Source organism: Sclerotinia sclerotiorum, genomic scaffold, assembly GCF_000146945.2.
Source record: "Sclerotinia sclerotiorum 1980 UF-70 scaffold_2 genomic scaffold, whole genome shotgun sequence".
Classification (NCBI taxonomy): domain Eukaryota; kingdom Fungi; phylum Ascomycota; class Leotiomycetes; order Helotiales; family Sclerotiniaceae; genus Sclerotinia; species Sclerotinia sclerotiorum.
Window position 1 is genome coordinate 1,378,159 of NW_001820834.1, and position 23,210 is coordinate 1,401,368.

Below are 23,210 nucleotides of genomic sequence, written 5' to 3' on the forward strand. Positions count from 1 at the left end.
AATGACGCCGATAGTTGCGGACAAAGCTCATGGTGGTGGAAAGCTGGTTGCATTAGAGGGGAACATAAACACTATCACAACTCAACTACGACTCCTTCCACATTCGCATATGATTCTTATTCTTGCACCGCTCGATCATTATTTAAGTGAAGACCACAAAAGAGAACCATTTGAGGCTCGAGCATTCGTTCGCGATGTTCATATTGCGCTCACGCGACGAAACGAAGTAGCGAGGTCATTTTTACGATCATCTCAATCGAAATTGGCATTTTTGAATGGCGGTAGTGTTAGTGCGCGAGCAATATGCGTTGCTAAAATATCTCAAAGGCTCACATATGGAAATTTCGCAGAAGCCGCGACAATCTTCCATGATATTGTCAAGGATGGAGTAGCAGGCCTTTTTGGAGGTACCAAGTCTTCATCCCCTTCCTCGAAATCTACACCTATTCCAGAGCCGGCAAAGGTAACAGCTAGACCTCGCGCAAAGCTACCAAAGAAGTTGGATTTAAGAAGTACAAAGAGCGCAGCGACATTGAGTGGAAAAGACCTGCCGGAATGTGAGATCGACATGGAAGGAAATGGTACATCTGGAGCTCGAAATCTGAGGCGAAGCATGGCTGATAGTGGTCCTCAAATTATACATATTCCTGGAGAATCTCGGACAATCACATCAAGACGATCGATGCGGGAATCTCAGCATGGAAGCGATATCGTGACAACAGTCGTTTCAATACCTTCTGAACCAAGGACAAGTCAAATCAATGGAACGCGTTGTCGGCTGAGCCAATACAGCGGTACATTCGGACCCCGACCATCATCAAGCTCAAAGCCATCTTTTTCTGTACCGAGAAGCAGATATTCAACACAACCAACTACGGACATTGACGAAGATGAAGATTACTTTGAATACATTTCGCAAGATGATGACAACTTATTTTCTTCACCTAACGTTGTTTATGGTGAGGCATGTGTTGTGGATATGCAATCTGCTTTACCAACACCGACAACGCCAAGCTGGACCAAGTCTATCGGAGATCTGTTACTTCAAGATGATCCGAAAACCTCGCTCTATTTCAAACATGCTGCCTCAACAAGCGATCTGAGGAGTTCATTCAATATACCCAGAAGGAGTTTTATGAAAGATTCGACTTTTGAGCAATTGCCAAAAGCAGCATTTGTCAAGGCGTCTAAAACGACCATTAGGAGGTCTTTGACTCCAAACACTCCGAATTTTAGAGATTCGATACGATCAAACTCAAAGGGTGTGTCTCATGCATTCAAGGGCTGTGGTACTGAACTTGAGGAAGAGGATCTCGATTTAACTAAGCCGGTATTTGATATCGCTGAGGATTTAATCATTCATTTCACGGATAATTCACCAATAGAAATTAGTCGATCAATATCAGAGTATAGGAGTGGTAATTTTCCAATCTCTTCACCACTTCTACCGAGGCCACTGCCAACCCCTCCTACCACAGCACCTATGGCAACTGAATCCTTGAATTCAGGACAATCTGTAAATCAATGGAGACTTAAGACCCACTCTGATTGCCCAAAAAGCATCGAAGCTGATTCTTATTTCAGCCAGTCGCCGGTTCAGGAAGAGATAGAGCGACAGAAGGCATTTAATAGGCCCCTATCAACATCCGCATCAACTACTTTCTCTATTAACAAAGGCACGGCCTATAAGTTCTGCGAATTTCCAGGTGCATACAGCAATAAGTCAATTGATATCCAAAATGAATTCCGCTCTTTTTTGAATTTTCATTTTCCAGAAGAGGCCAAGGCGCTCAACCAATACCAAAATTCGGTAATGTTTGAGTCGGGTCCATTTTGGAAAGATATGTTCAGCAACGGTAGTTCAACATCTTGCGAAGGACCTGATGTGGATCAAATCATAGCAGTTGGATGTGAAAAGGGAATAAGTGATGTTTTCTCCAGTCAGCTTCTTAGGCAAGTCGAAAACATTGGCATCAAGAAAAGTGGTGAGAGTCGAAGCGGTCGACTTGATCTTAGGTATTTGGACTTCAATTTTTCTGATTGCTCTAGTTTATTAACAACAATTAGATTCCTAATCGCAAGTGCTATGCAAACTTTCATGTCTCAACCTCTAGTTGCTCGCAAAGATTTGGATCCCATGGCCGACCCAAGATTACTCGCCGACCTAATTGTTCCACATCTCGAAACATACCTTGCTACCAATTCCATGGTTCGATTTCTAATCCTCAGCTTCCCATTTGACCAAATTGCGACAGTCATTGCTCTTCGGAGCCTTCTAGGTTCAGATCTTGTGAAAGTTGCCGGAGTTTTAGATACCCTTTCTTCAGATCCTCCTTCATTTGCTAAACCTCCGCTTCCTAAATTTCATTCTTCGCATCATTCATTTGACGCCGCTGTCGCTACCGATCTTCTTAAGCGTACGGAATATCCTCAGCGATACCCTCTTAAATCCTCGCTTGATGCATTGAGAGATGCCGACCCAGAAACGATACTCAAAAGATCTTCATCATCCTTCTCCCTGTTCATCAAAGCCGACTACCACTTACCATCTACCGCTTCAGGCTCCGAAATACAAAATTTCTTAACCTTAATCCGCAAAAATATGGTCGAAAGATTCTCCTGGTATAGTATCGAACAGGTCTTCCTCCGGCCTCTCCCAATACCAAGCCAAACAATTATCATGAAGGATGCATCGACCACCACGGAAGAGCTCTTGCGTGCAGATTCCGACACAGACATGTCACAATTTATTACCGAACAAAATTCATCCATAACTTCCTCCTTATACGATAGCGATTTATTAGACGCCGAAATCCTACGCTTACCTACACATCTATCCACCCGCCCATCTTATTTTCCAGCTAGTAGCCGAGCAACCAGTCGTTCAATATCCCCAGCGCCTGCTACTCCTCCTCGCTCATCTTCGTATAGTGCAGGCGGCTCCACCATTCGTCATATTCCCATCGCCATCGAACGACATTCTATATCCCGCGACGCCATACGTCCCCACGATCAAATTTTCCCACCACCTCAAACCCAAACCCAAACCCACATCCAAGAACAACAACAAGAAGCAATATACACCTACGCCCACAGCACCACAAGCTCCACCTCAGTCCCCCACCTCGACCGCACCCACTCAGATGAAATCAGCGTGGACACCTCCGAAGTCGACCTCGAAATCGAAGTAGATAGCGAAGATGACGCGTACGATCGCATGGTAATGGGATGTTATTCGCCCATGGGTGCGAAGAGGAGGAGCACGTTTCTTCAGGCGAGATTTGGTGCTTATGGTGGAGGTGGGAGTGGAAGTGCGAAAGGAGAGGTAAAGGCGAGGGCGAAGGGGAATAGTAGGAAGGCGCTTAAGTGGTTGGGATTGGCTTGAGTAGATGGAGGTTTAGATTTTAGATGGATGGAATGGATAGATGTAAGATTACTTTTGTTTTAGCGGGGCGTATATTTTAACGAGGGGGGGGGTTTTTCCCCTCTTTCTCTTTTCTCTATTTTCTATTTCTCTTTAGGTATTTATATTTATGAGGCGGGATGATTGGGTTATATATATAGATGTATATACATATAGATATATATTACATAAGATTTTAAAATTGTTATATTTATATATATAGCGAGAGAGAGATTGGGAAAAAGCAAATTAATTATTCAATATTATATTCAAATCTGTTGAAACTGAGTTGTTTGGAAGTAGTAGTATTATTAGATGTAGGTTAAACTAAGGATCTAAGTTACAGTAATGGTAGAATTGAAGATATTCCCAATTATGGTCCGTGCACCATAATGGTCATATGACCTCAATTCTAGGCCCATAATGACCTTAATTTCAACAAAATCTTAAATATAAAAATAATTCTAAATTTTATATTCTATATTATTATTGATTTATTCATTAGAGTACTAGGTGGGTAATTTATGTAAACTCTTTAATTATTCATCTTCTTTTTGTAATCAAAATCATATATTTACTAAATACCTACATATCTCAACTAGCATCACCTCACCTTTCCTTATCGAGCTCTCAGCCCGGGTCTTAGGTCTAGATCTTTTGCTGCTATTTTGCTGCTACACAGATGCCTAAAGATACAAATGGAGAATATACCATTACATCACCTCATCAACACGATAAACACTCTAGAGATCAAAAAATTTACAAACTAGCTTGATTCATTATTATCTCCATACTGCAGTTAATACTACAAGAAGTTTTCCATGCTCAAATAACAAATGCCCCAGTGCCGAATGCCCCTTGAATTGTAAACGAATAAGCCAGTACGAGCTCCTATTCCTGCCATCTCATAACTCATTTCTTTCATGACACGATAACATCCTCCCATCCTCTCCCATCAATTGTAACAATTTGTTTTATTCCTTCCGACACATCATTACCGCATCATTCGTGATTAGTATCGTGCAGGTAAATATACGTCACTACACTTAAGCACCCTCGTCATCATCAATGCGGATGGAACCTTCGCTGGACAAACCATGACTCCACCATCCATCAACAGATGTAGCGGCACTATCATGAGCAAACAAGAGCCAAAGACCAAATACAGGCTTGGCCAAGACATCAAGGACAGCATAAGCAATGATCTCAGCATCAACCGACCAAGTACGAGATCCATCACCAATACCCCAGACAATTGGGTAAAGAGTCCAGATGATCAAAGTGTAAGCTGCAATGGCAGTGAAAAGCTTCGAGGTCTTAGCATCCCTGCTTGAGACAGCACGGCGACCAGGGATGACAAGCTGATAAATGATGGCCAAGAAAGCAACGCATCCCATAGCATACCAACCCCACTTGGCAGCTCCGTCATTGTGGTAAGCCGCAAAGAGACCAGTCAAAACCATGACAAGATCGGCAACGATGGCAACAAGAATATTGGCACCATTGAGACCGGCAAGGAATGCAAGGTCGAGAAGGAGAAGGGGTGTGGTCAAACTCCAATCAACGTAACGAGCCCAAAAAACTTGTCGATAGATATGTTCGAAAGTATCTGGGGTATGGTTGTGCGATTCCCGATGAACGATATGTGTAAGTGCGTTTCCATCACCAATTGCCATTGCATAGTATGAGAGAGTGGCGAAGAGAGTGATGAATGCGGTAATAACATGGAAGAGACGTTTTTGCTATGGGACGAATGTTAGCACCTGGATGAATTGACAAAGAGGCGATTTGTCAAACACTTACAACTGGTTGTCTCCAAGCCAAATAGGTAAAGATAAGAGTTGAGAGAAACATGATCACAAAGACGACCTAGATATCACCGAATTAGCAAGTAGCAAATGTATCAACAATTGAGATCGCTTACCCATAATGTCGTCTGTCCTGTATGACCTATGGTCTCATATGTCGGAGCATTAGGAACAACACTTGGAATTGGGGCAACAGATGGAGTGGCTGATGGACTGGGCGTGCTTGTTGGGACGAAGAGAGAAGAGGTTTTTCCTCTCAAAGGCTCCATATCGAAAGCTTGCATAGGATCAATCATATTGATTGAAAGTTGATGGATGATTTTGAATCTCGTAGATGAATGGGAATTAAATTGAAGAAAGCAAATGTATGTAATGAAGTCGAAGAATCGAAATTGATTTGATGATGAAAGATGAAGAGGAAAAGAGGAGAAGATGGGAAAATAGAAAGAAGGAAGGAGAAGAGAGAGAGGAGTAAGTAAGAAATCAATTCCAGTAGGTAGGTCACGCACACACCACAAAGGATGACCTAAGAGGCCAATTTGATTGTTAAACCTGAATTGGGATATTTGAAGATGTTTATTATTACTTGCTACCGATGAGAAGCTGGCCCTTGGAGGCATAAGCGGGAAGGTACGATCCAGACTCACGTTTCCGCATCAAATCATGTTACGAAATTCAAGGAAAAAGAGGAAAAAGGCTCCAAACAAGAATCGAGCGCCTAGTAGTTTACCTCAAAAGCAGCAACCAGCATATGCACATCACCTAGGTAATTTGGAGCGGTATCAAATAGAATGTGCAGTACTTCATACCTCATAGACCAAGCCCGTATTCAAACACTTCCATCTCAGCCACTCATATGAAGAAAACCTTGATTGAAAACAGAATTGCTCACGTCTTCTTTTTGCCTCTTTTGCCACTTTTACTTCCTTTGCTTTCTCTTGCATTGCAGCTCCTCATTCATAATGAAAATGATATAAAAGATACTAAGATTCGATCTGCTCGCTGCTACAAATCTCTGAGGAGCTTCTTTTCCTGATGTAGGAATCAACAAGGATGATTTGATGCTGATGTCATCGAAATATGAAAAATGAGGGGATGTCTTTGTTATTGATTGGTTGATGATCTAATGGAGTTTAGTGTTGAGGTCAAAGCTTCTTGGGGCTGAGACATTTGTTTAGGTGTGAAGTGAAGTTAAACTCGGAATGGGATTGTTGGAGGTTGGCTATTAGATTATTAGGTAGATGAATGATGAAAGTTATTTGTTGTGTTGTTGTTGTAGATGTATATTATTACCTAATTAAGGATATCAATTTCACAATTATTCGAAATGATGACTATGAGATGAAAAATATACGAGTAGATAGATTTTGCATCTTCCCTTTCCCCTTCCCAATTAATAGCACAAACTTTATGAAAAGCCTACCTGCCTACACAGGTCCCTTTATGTCATGCATCATGCAATAAATTCTACATTTGTCCAAGACCAAATAGACAAAGTACAGAGTACAAAGTACAAAGCACAAAGTAATACAAGGATTAGCTCATCACATCCAGCTCATCCTTCCCTTCCCCAGAGTCCTCTTACGACGTACTTTCCTCCCCACTTTTATCATCATGGCAAATCGAAGAAACCCATGAAAGATCGATCAAATTTTAAAACAGGAAATGTGTGGAGTTGCTTATCACTCATCAATCAGCTTATTAGCTCATCACTTCGTCAGCTTCACCTTTTTGGGGCTTATATCACCTGATCAAGCTCAAGTTCTTTCATCTTTTCTTCCTTTCTAGCAAGTTTTTTCTATTAAATCTTCTAGTGTCACTACCTAGGTATCTAGGGACTAAATATATATACGCACGCAGCCGGAGTAGTAACTCCGATCCCTTGGCACGGAACCTCAAAATAACAACGAATGCAAGCGGGCATACAGCGCTACATTAAGGGTTCCCCATTGCAATTCAAAGCATAATCTCGAAATCAATTTCTTCCTTCTGAACACTTCCTATCTATCAATCCCATTTAATACATATTCGTCTTTGTATTCATTAAATACAAATTAGTCTACCGGAGTATCAGAAACATATGTCTTGCAAGTCGAACATCATTTCTTCTTTGATTACATCCGCCAGCCATAGTTCAACAATGTACAGCTTCTTTTGTGGGGGTTTTGGCTGGGCGAGGGAGGAGTGGCGTGATTAAATGCATTGTGTGAGGTGAGCTGAAATTGTGTCTTTTGCATCGATTTATCAGGTGCTGATTTTCTATCTGAAATATTTGGGTTTATGTTTATGTTTATATTTGTAGCTAGCAGTCCAATCTCGGGGAGGAGTTCATAGGATTCAATAGAACTTATGGATCTTCACAACCTTGTCAAAGATTCATTTATTTCGATATGTACTGTAAGTACGATCATGTGATTAGCCTCATATAGAGCCGTACTACGAGTGAACTCTAGGTGGTTACCTTTCATATAAACAGGACCCTCTTCTCATAGTTTCATTAAAAAGAATGAATAGCAAATAAACCCACAATTCCCAGTACTATATGAATAGTATCACCCAAAGTGATACCAACAGATACTTCTGTTTCTTCGTGACTTTACCCAGCTGTACCACCTACACTTATCTACTCAGTATTCCTCGTCCTTCTACTCCATACATATATCGTACTTCATAATCATAATGTATTAAAAGTGATCATAATATATACCATATCAGTACAACGCACAAAAACCTATTTCCACAAACATTTCCTGCATATCTATATATTAACTTAGACCATACATAATACATATAAATATTCAACTTTAATATAGAACAAAAAACTAATCTAGAAGTTATAATAATATATATTATAATCATCTCTCACTAACTATTCACTCCCTCAACCTATCATTTCATACTTTTATCTTTCTTACAATATTCCAAAGATCTTATTTAGTTCTACAATATTCAAACCCCTTAAATAATATCGAGAATATAATTAACATTGGAATTCTTGTCTCTCTCAAAAGTTAATATCTTGATATCACTATCTAATTCGATATATTAATCTACATTCGCTTTCAATTTTAATTAATGAGCATTAAATGGCTAGGAAATTATTATATCAACTAATTAAGGGCTTCAAAACAACGAAGTAGGTCAACTAATTCGATTATTTGAAAGTTTTTATAATATCAAAAGACGATGAATTATATTAGTATACAAAGCAAAATATCTTGAATACCTCCTTGACCATAATAAACACCTAAATAACTCCAAGATAGATACAAGATCTTAAACTAACAAACACCAAGGATAAATATCCTCAGTTGAAGCTTAATACTAGACAATATTATCATCTCCAAACAACTATTTCCCCATTATTAAAACACCAGATTCTTGATTCACAACTATCCAGACCTCGAGGATCGAATTACTTGTAAAGTGAGGTGGAGATTTATAAACTTCTTAAACTTTATTCAAATCTGATTATCTTTATAATTGTAGAATGTGTAATTAAAAGATTTTTCTAGGGGTTTGAGGTGGGTGTATATGTATATATGTATGTATAGGGGTGGGATATTAATAAAAACAAAAAAGATAGTCTAAGCGAGATTTGAGGTTTTATTAGGTAACTTAGGTAGGGGGGATTTGATTAGAGATTATATATTAGGATAGTGTATTGAAGAGAAGAAGAGAAGATTTGTTAAAAGAGGATTTAAAGGAGAGGAAAGGAGCGGTTGAGTTAATAAAGAGGGAGTATTTTTATTATTATTATTAAGGAGTTGAAGAGAGGAATTCTTGGGAAGTAATCTTAGAAGGGAAGAAGTGGGAAGAGATGAATAAAAAAGAAAAGGAAAAGGAAAAGGAAAAGGGATGAGATAGATATCGATATTGATTAGATGCACCGCATTGTGTATAGAGATCATTAAGTGGCTAGGGTTAGGGTTAGTTAGTCAAGATGAGTCAAACAGAAATTTGATGGATGGATGGATGAACAGATAGATGTGCTAATTAGATGAAAGAAAGAAAAAATTGAGTCTAATGATAAACAATATTTAAATAAAACCATTACAATCTTCCCATCTAAAGACTAAGTCTAATCCTCTACTTTTGAATTATACTTTTTTTGAATTATTCTTTTATACCAAAAATTATCATTTGTTACGTTGTAACATGATAAACTATTATCACGTGTTATAGGATCACATGGATAGTCTTGTGAGGGAGCGAGGGAGCGAAGGAGCGAGATTCGAATCTCGCTCCCCAGCTCCATCGCTCCAATGTTGGAATACGAAGGTCTATATAATCAAGATGGACTCCCTTTGTATAGAGCTTCGTGCTCAAGATCAAGATCAATCATTTAGTATACTCTACTATTAGTTACGAATTGCATCATTGTCATTACTTAAGTCCCTGCTTGACGCCTAGTTATAAACCACCTCGAGAGCCTAGGGCACTTCCACGTGATCTAGACGGCAAACCTCGTAACATCATTTTCAATTATTAATAATTCAACAATTAATAAATGAAATCAATTGAAAATTTAATTATAATATTTTCGTATAAATATAAACAAATTCTGAAAATTTTAGATTTTTTGCGATTTTATTGATCAAGATTTTAAAGATTGAAATTTCGATTTTCGATTTATACAGGATGTTACGAGGTTTGCCGTCTAGATCACGTGGTTTATCAGTAACCGGAACATATCAGTAACCGGAACACTTTTACCTCAATTACCCACATTCCATTAAAATAAAATTACAACAACACTATAAATTAGGATTGAATTATATACAATCTAAAGATCAACTAATGCTGGATCGAACTGACAAGTTCGTGCATTATGTAAAGTACTACCGCATTTGCTACATCATCGTATAGTAGCTTGCCTCCTTGCTGAAGAACCATTATTTATATATTCGTCGCATCGTATCTGATCTTCTACATTCTCTTATTCTAATATACCATGCCCATCTTCTATTGAAAATGCTCCTTCTTTTCGTATTAAAACTTTTCTAGCTCTCCGGCGTTTACTAAGTGCTTCATTTGCTTTGCGGAGATTATGAACCTCAGTAGTTAAAAATGTATTCGCATAAACTAAAAGCTCTATATCTTTAGCTAAAGCTGCAATTGTTTCAAATATTGGAGTAGGTAAGCTCCCTTGATGCCGAGCAATACGACTTTTCACTAAAGTGGATTGAGAAAGAACTTCAGTTGGATTGTGAGGTGTTTGAGATTGCTATATATCAAGATCGGCTGATATTGATCTATTTGATGGAGTTCTTATTCGAATATCTAGCTTTGAAAATACAATTTCCGGATTAAATGGGATTAGCCCAACTCCGCGGAACCCAGCTTTACTATTTGATATAGATATTGCTTCGATATATATAGCTTTGAAGGTTTGAAAGAACTTGGTTTTGGTAATATAAATAATATACGCCTTGATAAAGTTCTCGATTTGTCGATTATATAAACGCTTTAAAGGACCAAAACAACTGATATCAAGTGGTTGAATTAAATACAAAGAATGAGGTAGCAAACTAAGTAATATAATTGTTGGTACGAGAAGGATACGGAAGACGTAGCACCCACGGATTACGTAGGTCCTGTATGTCTAATTGTATTCTGTCTAAAGAGCTAGCTACATATTGAAAGTAGTAAGTCTTATATAGACTTACTAAAAGAGCTAGTCTCTTTCGCGTTCGCTTAGTTCTTTATTACAGTAGTAATTGAATTGAAGTCATTCACTTCGTTCACACAATAATGTTGTGTTCCTTGCAGTATTCCTGAAATGCTGGTGATTTATAACTTTTATGCCCATCAAGCACTAGTATTTGATATCTACCCACTTTCCTACTTTCAGTATGTTTGTTGAAGTGCTTAATCCATTCAAGACCTGTCTCATTATCTGTCCATCTATTGGTAGTAGGTTTAATAAGCCAATCGTATGGTAAATCGCCTTCGGTATACCAATTTGAAAGGTAGTATTCGCCTTTTACTATTGTTGACCTCCTGGGATCTTGGCAGCATATGCATATATAGTACATATGCATATAAGGAGCAAACAAAACTCAACTTTTAATTCATTCTTTCCTTTTTGGTATACTGTTTGTTTGCTTTCAATATTTTGATTTCAAAGCACTTTAATTCCGAAGGCCGAATACCCAACCTATTCCTTCATTTTTTTGAATATATGCTCGCAGCTTAACTGCTTAGCTAGAGAATAAGTCAATTCAATCTGATGCTCTTTCTAGTCTCAAGAAACCCAACAACTATCAAAAACGGAGGTATATTATGATCTTCTTTATTAACACAAATAATCGCTGTAGCCCATTCCCGATTATCTGATTGTATAGCTTTGCTTTTTCCATATCGATCAGCTTTAGTAACTACTATATATAGTGATATTTGTCCCATTATAAAGCCTGTCTCATCGAAGTTGTAGAAATCGCAGTCTAGAATACTATATTTGGCCTGCATATTCGATACTAATCGAAACCATTTTTCAATAAACTCTGAATCTTTGCAAAGAGCTCTTTGAAAATTATAAACGCAATTAAAACACATTTTTAATTCTGTATATCATTTCACAAAGCAATGAGCCCAGAGCTTTCCAACCTTCTTCGCACCCCACGTTTCGAGTATATAATTCGCTATATCTTCCACATCATTTATTCGAGAACTAAACCCTCTCTCATCTATATCAATTATATATTGAAAAAGCGATTTCTCCTCTAATTCCGTCATTTTACAATGTATTGATCGAGATCCAGCTTTCGGCGTTCGACCGGCTATTCTGTAGGTAAGGGTAATATACGGTATATTATAGATTTTAGCAGCTCTTCGCACACTTAGTTTTTTGGATGAAGCAATAGCTTGAATGGCTAGATTAATTTGCGACTCTTGCATATTGATTTGAAAGGTTGAATATGGATTTAACGCGTGTTAAAGTTGAGAGGTGGTAATTGAGGTAAAAGTGTTCCGGTTACTGATATGTTCCGGTTACTGATAAACCACGTTATACAATTCGTAACTAATAGTAGAGTATACTAAATGATTGGTCTTGAGCACGAGGCTCTACAGGAAGGAATTCATACTGAATATATAGATCCTCGTAATTCTTGGATCACTCAGGATCACTGATGATCCAAGGTGATCCAGCATACCTGTTCATATGCTCTGATGGTGCGTGTATATGAGTTTTTAGGGTGACCGAAATCTCATATTAAATTGAGCGAATCGTAACAGATTTACATATGGCCCAAGCTTACGAAAACAAGTCAGCTGTTACCATCGTAACATAAATTTAATTTCAAAAAATCCAAAATTTTCAGAATTGAGTTATAATTATATAATAAATCTCTAATTCAAATTTTATTGAGTTTCATCGAATAAATGTAAAACTATTGATAGGTAAAAAATTATAATTTTTGGTGTTAAAAGATAGTCCAAAAAAAAGGTGGTCCAAAAAGGAAGTTGTAACGATACTGTACTGGAGGCAGCGGCTGCCTAAGGTTTCGTCTGGTTGGTAGTTAATGGGTTAAGGCTTTATCACTGGTATTCACTTGGAAGTGAAGTCGTTACTAGATCGAGTAGAATGTAGGTAAACTAATTGATAACTAAGTTGAGCACGAAGCTCCTAAACTATGAAACTATTCTGACTATATAATGAACGATAAAGGGAGCCTCCTGGAGCTCTAGGAGCTTTGAGGGCTCCTAGGGCTCCTTATCACGTGATTCCTTTTTATCCCAGGACACTAATCCTAATGGTGAATCGTGACACCTACCTACTATGCTATGCTATACTATACTATATTATACTATACTTTGTATATATATAGACTTTTCAATAAACCTCCCCAAATTTCCACAATAGCATCCACCCAAAGAAACCCAATGTTAAAATAAAATCCCACCCCATCCCAGTTTTGCTTTTGATATCCATACGTCCATTCCCCACTCCCATTCCAATCCATTTGATAGATAATCCAAGAAATAAAACAAAACTCCTTTTATGTATGCATGCGATACCAATAGGTAAATAAGCTGCCCACCCTTGTAAAAGACTCGCTATCCACCGAATGCACTTATTCACTTCTCGATTTTCGACTTTTGTTTCCGCCTTCCATCCAACTATCCATTGTCCTCCCATATATCCCCACTAAATCTAGTCATGAGAAACCCCTTCAATATTCAAAACTTCTCATTCTCCTTCCTGATCCAATAATCCACCCAACATCTCCAATGCCCTTTCACTTCCTTCTCCACTCAACACGACTGCTCCAGCTCTCGCTGTACTCAAATACGACAATTCCTGTCCAAAAGCATTACCACCTTCTTCCTCGGGTTTATCATTTGACCTCATCTCATCCACTAATTTTCCTGCTACGCCACAAACAATTCCTGTACTCTCCAATGGTAGATCAACTAGATCAAGAAAAATTGGTACTAGATCTCCATCGGTATCACCTTGGATCGAGGAACCAAATAGAGGAAGAAGAGCTTTGTCAAGGAGGAGAGAAGAGCCTTCTTCGAGAGAGATGGTGAGTGAGAGGAAAGTAGGTTGGTGGATAAGTGCCGAAACGATTGACATGTAGAGACGAGTGTTCATTGTATCGAGGGGAGAGGAAGTATGCGCACCGTTGCCGTTACCGTTGGAAATTGCTCGTTCTTCAATCATACGGTCTCGACCCGAACATTGAACCAATCGTAAGCCTGGCTGTACGAAAGGCTTCACATTGCGACGTTTGAGATGTTTGAAAGTGCGGGCTTGGAGTTCGGCAATATTGGATGGAGGTGGAGTGGAAGGAGGATTGCAATTGGAGTTAGAACTAGGGCCGCGGGAATGTGAGGGGGTTGGAACAACGTAGGCGGAATCTTCTTCAGAGAATTCAAAGCCGCGGGATATAAGAGTTTGGCCCACGGTATGACGATCTTTGGATGGGACGAGGATGAAATCAGTGTAGTAAGTGGTGATGAAGAAGATAGGGACGCCAGCCATCGCGAGAGGTGAAGTGAGATCCATGACTCTTTGACCTGCATCAGTGCCAGTACTATCAACAGAGAAAACAATGTAGCTATCAGTTGATATTTGAACTTTGTTGTTCTCATCTCTGGCAAGTGTATTGATAATTGGTTGAAAGACAGTCTCAGCCCAAGATTTGTGACAGACAACTGAGCATTCAATTGGAGTTACACTGATATTGAGGAAACCATGCTCTTGGTCGAATATAAGACTATTTTCCTCATCTTCATTCTCATCTGATGAGCCTGCTTCTTTGTATGGTAACAGTACTCTCAAGATTGGCTGCAGTAGTAAAGAGTATAGAGGCAATGGTATGTGAATCAGGCTGAACTCGCCGTCCTGAGATCGATTAGTAATTGTTTGAAATGTATGTAGGTAATCTCGAGTGTCATTGTTATAGATTTTGAACAAATCCATGATGACTAATTTGATTGAGAGAAGTAACTGTGAAGGGGGCGTGAAGGATTGTGAAGGGATTGAGAACAAGACAAGTAGTCATCTGGGAGCCTTGTTGTTGTTGTCTGAAGTTGATCTCGGAATTTGATCTCCGAAGAGACTTATTGACATGTTTGAAAGGAAAAATGACAATCACTCTCCCCTAAAAGACTGTGATGGAAACTGGGCGATGAATGGTCCAGAGTAGACTACATTATAGCTTTTGGATCAAGACACCATCCAGATGTATCTATCTTCCAGACCTTATGCAAGTGACAACCCGACAACAACATCCTCATTCACATTCTCTCTTGACTCTTGAACAGTCAATTGAATTAAAATCTACTCACAATAAATGATATTTGAGCATTCATAATGCTCCTCGTTTCCCCAGTTTTTGGCTTTCCTGCCAACGGCACAGTGCCAGGGATATATGCAAGGTGACCCTCTTGGGATATAGTACCTTGCAGTTACCCGAAGTAAGAGAACCAAAGCGGGATAAGAAGACTTGGAAGTTTGGGAGTTCTGTAAGAAACCTATCTCCAATTGAGAGAAGTCGAGTTGACAATGACAAGTCAATTGGGTTGGCGTATTTAATGTTCGGATTTGAATGAGAGTCCCTCGAAGAAGAGAAACAAGATAAACAAAGGAGGAGCTTTCCCTGAACATCAAAAGCAGGGTAATCTCGAGACCAATTGAGAAGTTTCAACGACTCAGATGATCCGTCCACAAACGCATGAAGTTGAAATCCCACGCGTCTTAAGACAAAAGCAGAAATCTTGAGTCAATTCAGCCGATCGTTGGCCAAAATAACTTGAATTTCTCGCTTTGCGACTTGGTGGAAGTTTTATCCTCCTCGCAAAAAGGCAATAGTTATTCAGGAACTCTTAGGTAGTAGTGGAAGGTCTTAACTGAAAGTTCTATCTCTTGCATAAGCCACAAACGACGCAACAAATGGATGAAGTGGGGGTACCTTTGAGCGATGAAATTTCGTTGAAGTGGTTCTCTACACGTTCTTGCTGCAGGGCCCTGCACTGAACCGACGCAAATGAAAAGGGTCGTTCAGTGAAAAGACGTGGATAGGGTGTATGGGATGGATGGATGGATGGATGGATGGATGGATGTGGTTGGAAGCGAAAGAAAGTTTCCAATCTTGCTTGCATACAAGAGGGGCGGGGACTTATGAGGTGCTTTTCCGAGCGGAGAATTTCTCTGAATTGTAGTATGAGGTCTGGATGTGTTAGGTGATGTGTGGACGGATTGTATACCACCTAGGGATATATGGGTAAGGTACTGAAGTGTGGGTTCTACAATGTACAACGTCGTTCCTTTTCTTTTTCTTTTTTTTTTTTGGTGACTGTGTTCCGAGGATTGGAATTGCGACGGGATATGCAAGATGGCTTGTCAAGGTTACTCGTGCCTTGTAAAATAAGTTATATTGGCTTTCCTGCAGCGATTGCCAGCTCAGATGGGAATGATGGGAATGAAGAATTAATATAGAGATAGAGGGAGAGATGGAGATAGAGATAGAGCTAGAAATAGGGATAGATGAATTGACAAGTAAAATGGTAAAGTGAGGAAAGTAAATTCAAAAATTCAATTCTCTTTGTTCTCATCGAGTCATCAGATAACTTTAAGACTCATTGTTTCAATCTTCGTGGACACGATCAAATGGACCAAAATTGTAAAGAGCCGACGAGCGGGACCATCCATACCTAGGTAATCAATAGTCTCTTTCTTTTTCTTTTCCCTTGGGCTGTTGATAAGAAAGAGTGAAGGTAATACAGAAAGGCTTTATTAGTGAAGCATTCTGGTATGGATGGTATAGCATCTTCATGTGGTGGAGACGAAGAATTCTCTAACCATTCACGGATTGTACCACTAAAGTGGGATGATTGGTTGAATTGAGGTTGAGTGAAATTAAAGATTAGAGATTAAATGGGCGATTAGGTTAAGAAGGTTAGATTAGATGAGACAAAAAGTTGTTACTGACTTTTTACTGCTAGAAGCGACCTAGTTCATTCGAAACCCCGTGCTTTCTTCTTTCTTTAGCTTAGGAAGAAAGTTCTTATCCTGATGGAACTAATCCCCGATCTAGATAAACTCCTCTCCTTTTTCATCAAAAATATCATGAGGAACCTTGGGCTCGTGATACTTGACTCTCTACCATAGAGTGAGTAAGAGATCACAAGAGAAACGAAAAGATCCCAGGACAAAGATACCTACCTCCCTCCCTAGATACCTAACACCCCTTCCACAGAAATATGATCATGAAAATTCATGCGAACACCACCACCATAATACGCAGAATGATGACATTCAAACCCGTTGGATTATGTTTCGCAGCTATGTACGGAGTACACCATGGGTAGTATTAATAGATGATGTACGGATACGCTGCAAGCCCATCTCAAAGTATCATAGTGGGCTACAGGATGGGAAAGAAAGTACATGAGTATAGAGAGCACAAATCGCTACATAAATTAAATTGTCACATTATTTGAGCAGAGGTAACAGGATACGACCAAACATCCTTTCTAGTCATGGTATCACGACATTCATTATCAAATTTGAGTATGTATATTTCCTTCTTCTGGACAATATCACCACCATCCATATATATCACTCACAGCATAGACTCGGATAATACATTGGTGGAATGAGGATTGTACGACTCAAAATATATGCTTACTGTCAAACCATGAAATGAATCTCGATTGCCACACATCATAATTGAAAATTTCGAGTCCGAACGATTGCTGAGATTCCAAGATCCTGACTGCAACACGTCGTTCCCATATCATTTGGTCTTGATATTGTCGATTAATCCTGGTGAAAATCATGACTTGAACTTCTGACAGTGAAGTTTCACCGCAATTGCCGCCCCGCTGATAGATAGGGCAAACGGACTTGTAGGTCTAGGCATTATTGATTCAATTTGTCCTCCTGAAATTTAGCCCGGGAGTGAAACCGAACGCCCTAAAATGGTGGTTATCGCCGCCGTCTACATTATCTTGAGGCTTGTTCAGACAGGTTTCTCATCCGTCAGCTGTCAGTATGTAACATATCAAACGTTGGATAACATGATTAAGTCGCATTAAGGTGTTTATCATGTCAGTTCTCGCATTCTACTCCTACAATTTGGAGATTGGGCCGTAAAAAATTGCCTTTGCACCGGTTAGACGCGGTTGCACAAGGAGGAAATACAACCAATATTCCTTTTTTTTTTTCGTATAATCTTAAGTGCTATTAATTTTTGTGGCAAGATACTCCGCTTTTTTATGACGACGCGTGGGGGAACTCATGTAGCCACATTCTTGCTATCCCGAACTCTCAACAGAAAAACCGCTGATTGCCTGTATGTTAACTTCATGACCAACCTCTTCCCCTGAAATTTCCTCTGCCACCCCTGCCTTGCCCTCCATAGGAATTATTCCATCCTCTGTGGTAGCCTCTCCCTTGACCCCCCTGTACCGGCGGTTGCCAACCTGTGGGCCCAGGAGGATAGCCTCCCGCAGTTTGTTGAAAATTTGAAGGAACGTTGGGTGATGGAGGAGGTGGTGGAGGCCATTGCGGATTAACAGGGTTGAAAGGCATGTTTGGGAACGGTGGATGTCCTGGAGGAGGAGGCGGTGGCCACGGCATTGAACCTTGATATTGAGCAAGATTTGGAGGGAACGCTTGAACGAAGCCTTGCTGGTACGGCTGATACGGCATTGGTGGTGGATTCGTATATGTTTGATTTGAAGGGAAACCGCTCTGTTGAATAGGTACGGCCGCATTGTAAGTCTCAGGCATTTGTAGTTCTGCGTTTCCTGTAGGTCGACTGGGAGAATCATCTTCGCCATGATCTTTTCCATTGTCGTCCGCTTTACCGTAATCTTGTCTCCTGCCCCTTGAATTTGATCTAGAGTATTCATTGTGCTTGGCATGTCTTTCGTAATCAGGGGATGGCGAACGCGAAGAGCTGTATGAGCGTCGTCGCCGGCGACTCCTCGAGCTTTCCTCGGACCCCTCTGATTCACTATGGCGCCGTTTTCTCTGAGGACTCAAGCTTCTACTTTGACTGTGTTGGCCGCGCTCACTAATAGGTTCGAGTCCCTTGCGCCGTCTCTTCATCTTCTCGCAAAATACTCTTGACCACCCATAGTAACCCTCTCCATCGATTATTTCGCCGGTAATCTCGTCCAGGATAATTGGCTGACCGAGTTCGTCCACATCACACACATTTCTTTCATCTTGACTAGGATCTGCACCAAAAATAGTTTGAACATCATCTAGAAGAGCCTTCACGGCGATGACAAGTTCTTCATCCGCGGGTCCGGCAACAAACTGTAATGGCTTGACCATGTCTGGATTTATCGGTCTGGTTGAGTTTGGAACGATATGTGGCATCAAATTTCCAGCGGGCAAGTCGAACCAGGGCATCGATGCCTCTCCATGCATTGCTGGCATAACAAATGGTGCGGTCTTGCTTAACTTCGGTCCAAGTCCTTGCTCTCCGTTTTCCGTAGACCCAATCAATTCTTCTGTGAATTGTCCGACCTCTGAAGCGATTTTTGCAGCTTCACGCAGCTTTCCGATGTATTCGTTGGAATAATATCCTTTTTCTTCCCATAAATCAAGTAAATCTTGGATCTTTTGCTGGTGCTTCGGACAATCTTTAAACGATGCTGTGCTTCCGAGGAGATTAACCAATACAGGTTGAATCTTGCCACAAACAGATGCATCGTTGGCTCGGTATTTGCAATGGTAAAGGATGTCATTGAGAAGGTACAGTATATGCATGCGCTTGCGCTTGATCGAAGGTTCGCCGTTTGAAGATTTTGTGAATGATGTCGCAAATACGATTAAATATTTTCCCAGTGCTGTAAATCTTGCTGTAGATTGTACAATGTGCTCCAATATCCATTGCTTGCATTTCTATCCTCGAGCACGATTTAGTTATCGCATAGTTATATCCATTAGAGTGTATGATCAAACCTGGACATTTATTGACGAGCATTGCAGTATGACGTTGTTCAAATAGCTATGAAAGTCTGCTATAGCTTCTCTTGATACTGGCGTTGGATCGCGTCGAAGGAGACTTGCAGAAAACGAGGCTTTCGCTATGGCAAGCTGATGCGATGCCATTGTCGAGAGGTTGTTGAAAGAAGAGTCAAGATATATTTGTGAACTTTGACATTTGCCACAAGGTTGATAGAATTTAAAGAGAATAGTTGTTCTAAGACGGGATTATAAACGGCATTGGCTTCGACCTTTTTTTGAAGTGGGATGGTTAATTGAGATCAAATGAAGCTCAAGGATTTCGCGATTAAAGGTCCAGATTCGCTAGAGCGTGCTAATGAAAGGATGCCTTATAAGATCTCACCTTCACAAATCCAACATCAATGATGCATTCTTTCTAATAAAATTATTGTGCATATATTTCATCAAGATTCGTGTTTGCTCATAATTCGACGAGAAGAAGGATCGTGTAAGTATTAGATAAATGACAGCAAAGCAAAGCAAGAAAAGTAAAGCAACAGTGTGTTTAAAGATTCACATAATCTGCGAATTCGGTAGGAGTTGAGTTCTGTGGAATTTCTCTAACATATCCATCCATCCATCCACATATATATATTTATACAGGAGCAACCAGCACGCCAATACCAAATCAATTTGCCTTAATAATCATCGCCTTATTTGATGATAAAAGTGTCGCTCATTTTAACTGAATCGATCGCCCTTTCTCGACCTAAATGGTTCCGTCGGCTCATATTTGCTCTTCTCTCTTACACGCTGTCCCTCGCTCTCTGGTGCATGCCTTATCGGCGCAGGCTCAGTTGTCGAAACTTCGTGGCTTGGGGAACCGGCACTGTCTGATTTCGCTGGTCCACCATTGCTTCCTGACCCCGCGTAACCACCTGTACTGCTAGAGTATTCTAGGGCTGCTTGCTGCCTCTTGCGTTTCTGATCTGCCTCAAATCGCGCAGCTCTATCTGCGTTAATCGACTGCTTTGCGAAATAGTATGCTGTCCCGCCGGCTGTAATCCTTTGTTAGTACCCGATTGTCAAAGATGACTTTGTCGACCTTTCAAAGCATACCGACACATAGTGAGCCCCAACCAACCCTGAATACATCATGTTAGTCGTGATTTATTATGAGTAGATGAAGATCCAGAAGTAAAAGTTGTGGCAGTACCAGAATGATTTTATCTAGATTATGTTAGCTATCTCCGTTTAGAACGATCATTACCCATTGCTTGCTAACTGCAGCAGCAATTAAGTCACTTACAGTGTTCATATTGGAGGTGTACTTGGATTTTATTGTGCTTTCACCAAAAGAGAGAATATTGAAAATGCTGTATTAAAGGAAACGAGGGTGGGTTAAAATAATTTGGATTGCTTTATTTATTACAAGATCATACCAAAAAACTTTCTATTAAGTCATCATCATAATGGTACGATTATGTTCTGAGAAATGCTAGCCTTGTCGCCTTCAATATCAGATAATTGCGCACCTCCATTTAATACCTAGTTAATGAACCTTTATCAATCTGGCGGATTCCTAAAAACAACTCAAACAATCCAGGCCGACCCCTGTAATTAATGCCGCGAAGCCACAATGAGGGATGTACAGTGAAAGTAAACATTTGAACATCTGAACTCTGTATCATTCACAGAATGATCGTGAGCACTAGACCAACAACAAATATAATTTGACCCCTCTCTATCACATTTAACTTCTCCCGAAGAATCCAACCCAACACTCTCTTAAACGTCCATTCACTTTCTTACGTCCCATTTTACTACAGTATCTTTCTTTTTCATGTTTATGATAACGAAATTAGAGAAACCCCTAGACTCTCGCACACAACAAAACCGGCTGGCTTGCGAGGCTATCATTTATAGGCTATACGAGCCATTTCCAATGACGACGAGCTTAACATTGATCCTCTGATATTAGAGGGCCCTCTTATGAAAAAGGGGATAGAGTTCTCACATTCAGTCGCATGCGACAGTATTGTTTCTAGTTTGCAGTTTGCAAGGCAGACATCATGGAGGAGCCAGAGCAAGAGAGTCTAGATGGCTCGTCCATAGTAGGAACATAATTTCTAGTGTCATGAAAGCCTGCTAACACCTGAACTATATAGAAACCGGTCTCATCTCTGCGGTGTCATTTCGAACAAATGGCAAATGCCCAACCGACCAATAACAGTGCAATCAGAGGAGTCTCTCCAAAAGGTTTCAGGAATATTGCAAATTCTGGAGATGTTGCCAGAGCAGCGCCAACCTTACCAAGTCGACCGGAGGCAGTATTGCATTTGGCGGAGTCAGTCCAAGCTGCGAGAGGTCGTGATGCAGAAGTAAGTGATGTTACACTGCGGCCTCCGCGTACCAATGGCGGTCGAAAGTTATCCCCGTCGCCCACTCGTATTATTTCTTCAAGGCCAACATCAACTGCTCCTCCCGCTGTTACTGTTCAACCGCCCCAGTCACCTCAAAAGATACAAAGTTCAAATGTCTCATTGGCGAACATCCCGGCATATTTATCTACAGATGCACCTTTCTCAGCCTCGTCCAATACTTCTTCCCAAGGGCATTTCAAAATTCCTAGTCGATCCAATACACCTTTGTCGGATACTAAAAACTCACCCTCATATCCGTCTTCGCTCCCACCCTCGCCACCTCCCCCTAGACGATCGGGCGAAGTGAGAAGGAACTCCTCTTTTAGAGTAGGGCCTCCACCGATTAATCGCGCCGACAAACCTAAGATATCGAGTAAACCAGTAGGCTTCAGTTCAAGTGCAGAAAGTGTGAACTTGGCTCCTATCTCTGTCCAAATACCTATAGAAAAGACGTCCCCGTTTAGTAGCCCTCCAAGTAGCGGAGGAAGCCTTGAAAACGAATATCCGGTAGCGCCTTCCATGCCGCGGAATAGGCCACGGCCAGTTTCATACACTCCTTCATCAAGATCCTTCGAGCCTCCACCTAGACACCATGGGATCTCAAGTAGACAGAGAGATCAGGAGGCAAATGGTCTAGGGCGTAGTCTGATTTCCCCACAGTTTACAGGGGGTGACCGAAGACCTGCGTTACCTAACAGAGCCCATGTGACACCAGAAATTTCCAGCAATCGGCCTATGCCACCGCCACCTCCTCGGCCTCCTGTTGACAGATCAAGACCGCCAGTGACTAATGCCATGCTGACTGACACTGGACTAAATTCAGCGACTCCCCAAAAAAGGGTTCTCTCGAACCCTACGGGACAATTGCAAACCCCACCAAGATCTCATGGAAGATCCATGACGGTTGATAGGACAAGCGACAGGACGCCAGCCGAGTTTAGGACTCCAATAGTTTCTGTTTCAACTAGAACTGACCCTCGCCCTTCGATGGATGTCCCTTCTACTCCAGTAACTAGGGAAGGCCTGTCTTTCAAGGCAGGTGAATATCCTGACACCTCTCACTCGAACCGTAGGCCCCCATACTTCGCTAAAGGGACGTACGAAATTCCGACAAAGTACGATACTCGCATTCTAGATGTGTGCGGAGAGTATGTGTG

General features: G+C 40.6%; 8 protein-coding genes across 8 annotated transcripts; 1 reads left to right on the forward strand and 7 right to left on the reverse strand.

The window, feature by feature from the left end:
* Position 1: 1 nt before the first annotated feature.
* Positions 2-3,385, forward strand: SS1G_01613 (hypothetical protein; the record flags this gene model as incomplete). Its single annotated transcript, XM_001597369.1, has 1 exon — positions 2-3,385. The coding sequence occupies one exon, from the start codon at positions 2-4 to the stop codon at positions 3,383-3,385; it is 3,384 nt and encodes a 1,127-aa protein (XP_001597419.1).
* Positions 3,386-4,449: 1,064 nt separating this feature from the next.
* On the reverse strand, positions 4,450-5,507 carry SS1G_01614 (opsin-1; the record flags this gene model as incomplete). The annotated part of the gene is made up of 3 exons (XM_001597370.1): positions 4,450-5,145; positions 5,207-5,272; positions 5,328-5,507. 3 exons carry the CDS (start codon positions 5,505-5,507, stop codon positions 4,450-4,452), a joined length of 942 nt encoding a protein of 313 aa, XP_001597420.1.
* A 4,643-nt stretch (positions 5,508-10,150) lies between these two features.
* Positions 10,151-12,111, reverse strand: SS1G_01615 (hypothetical protein; the record flags this gene model as incomplete). Its single annotated transcript, XM_001597371.1, has 3 exons — positions 10,151-10,438; positions 10,881-10,914; positions 12,020-12,111. 3 exons carry the CDS (start codon positions 12,109-12,111, stop codon positions 10,151-10,153), a joined length of 414 nt encoding a protein of 137 aa, XP_001597421.1.
* Positions 12,112-13,405: 1,294 nt separating this feature from the next.
* On the reverse strand, positions 13,406-14,726 carry SS1G_01616 (hypothetical protein; the record flags this gene model as incomplete). Its single annotated transcript, XM_001597372.1, has 2 exons — positions 13,406-14,566; positions 14,673-14,726. 2 exons carry the CDS (start codon positions 14,724-14,726, stop codon positions 13,406-13,408), a joined length of 1,215 nt encoding a protein of 404 aa, XP_001597422.1.
* Positions 14,727-18,031: 3,305 nt separating this feature from the next.
* Positions 18,032-19,450, reverse strand: SS1G_01617 (hypothetical protein; the record flags this gene model as incomplete). The annotated part of the gene is made up of 1 exon (XM_001597373.1): positions 18,032-19,450. One exon carries the CDS (start codon positions 19,448-19,450, stop codon positions 18,032-18,034), a length of 1,419 nt encoding a protein of 472 aa, XP_001597423.1.
* A 921-nt stretch (positions 19,451-20,371) lies between these two features.
* SS1G_01618 (hypothetical protein) lies at positions 20,372-20,948 on the reverse strand (the record flags this gene model as incomplete). Its single annotated transcript, XM_001597374.1, has 4 exons — positions 20,372-20,688; positions 20,750-20,775; positions 20,847-20,860; positions 20,940-20,948. 4 exons carry the CDS (start codon positions 20,946-20,948, stop codon positions 20,372-20,374), a joined length of 366 nt encoding a protein of 121 aa, XP_001597424.1.
* Positions 20,949-21,097: 149 nt separating this feature from the next.
* On the reverse strand, positions 21,098-21,475 carry SS1G_01619 (predicted protein; the record flags this gene model as incomplete). Its single annotated transcript, XM_001597375.1, has 2 exons — positions 21,098-21,178; positions 21,443-21,475. The coding sequence occupies 2 exons, from the start codon at positions 21,473-21,475 to the stop codon at positions 21,098-21,100; spliced, it is 114 nt and encodes a 37-aa protein (XP_001597425.1).
* Positions 21,476-21,821: 346 nt separating this feature from the next.
* SS1G_01620 (hypothetical protein) lies at positions 21,822-22,850 on the reverse strand (the record flags this gene model as incomplete). The annotated part of the gene is made up of 3 exons (XM_001597376.1): positions 21,822-22,117; positions 22,301-22,492; positions 22,745-22,850. The coding sequence occupies 3 exons, from the start codon at positions 22,848-22,850 to the stop codon at positions 21,822-21,824; spliced, it is 594 nt and encodes a 197-aa protein (XP_001597426.1).
* Positions 22,851-23,210: the final 360 nt, after the last annotated feature.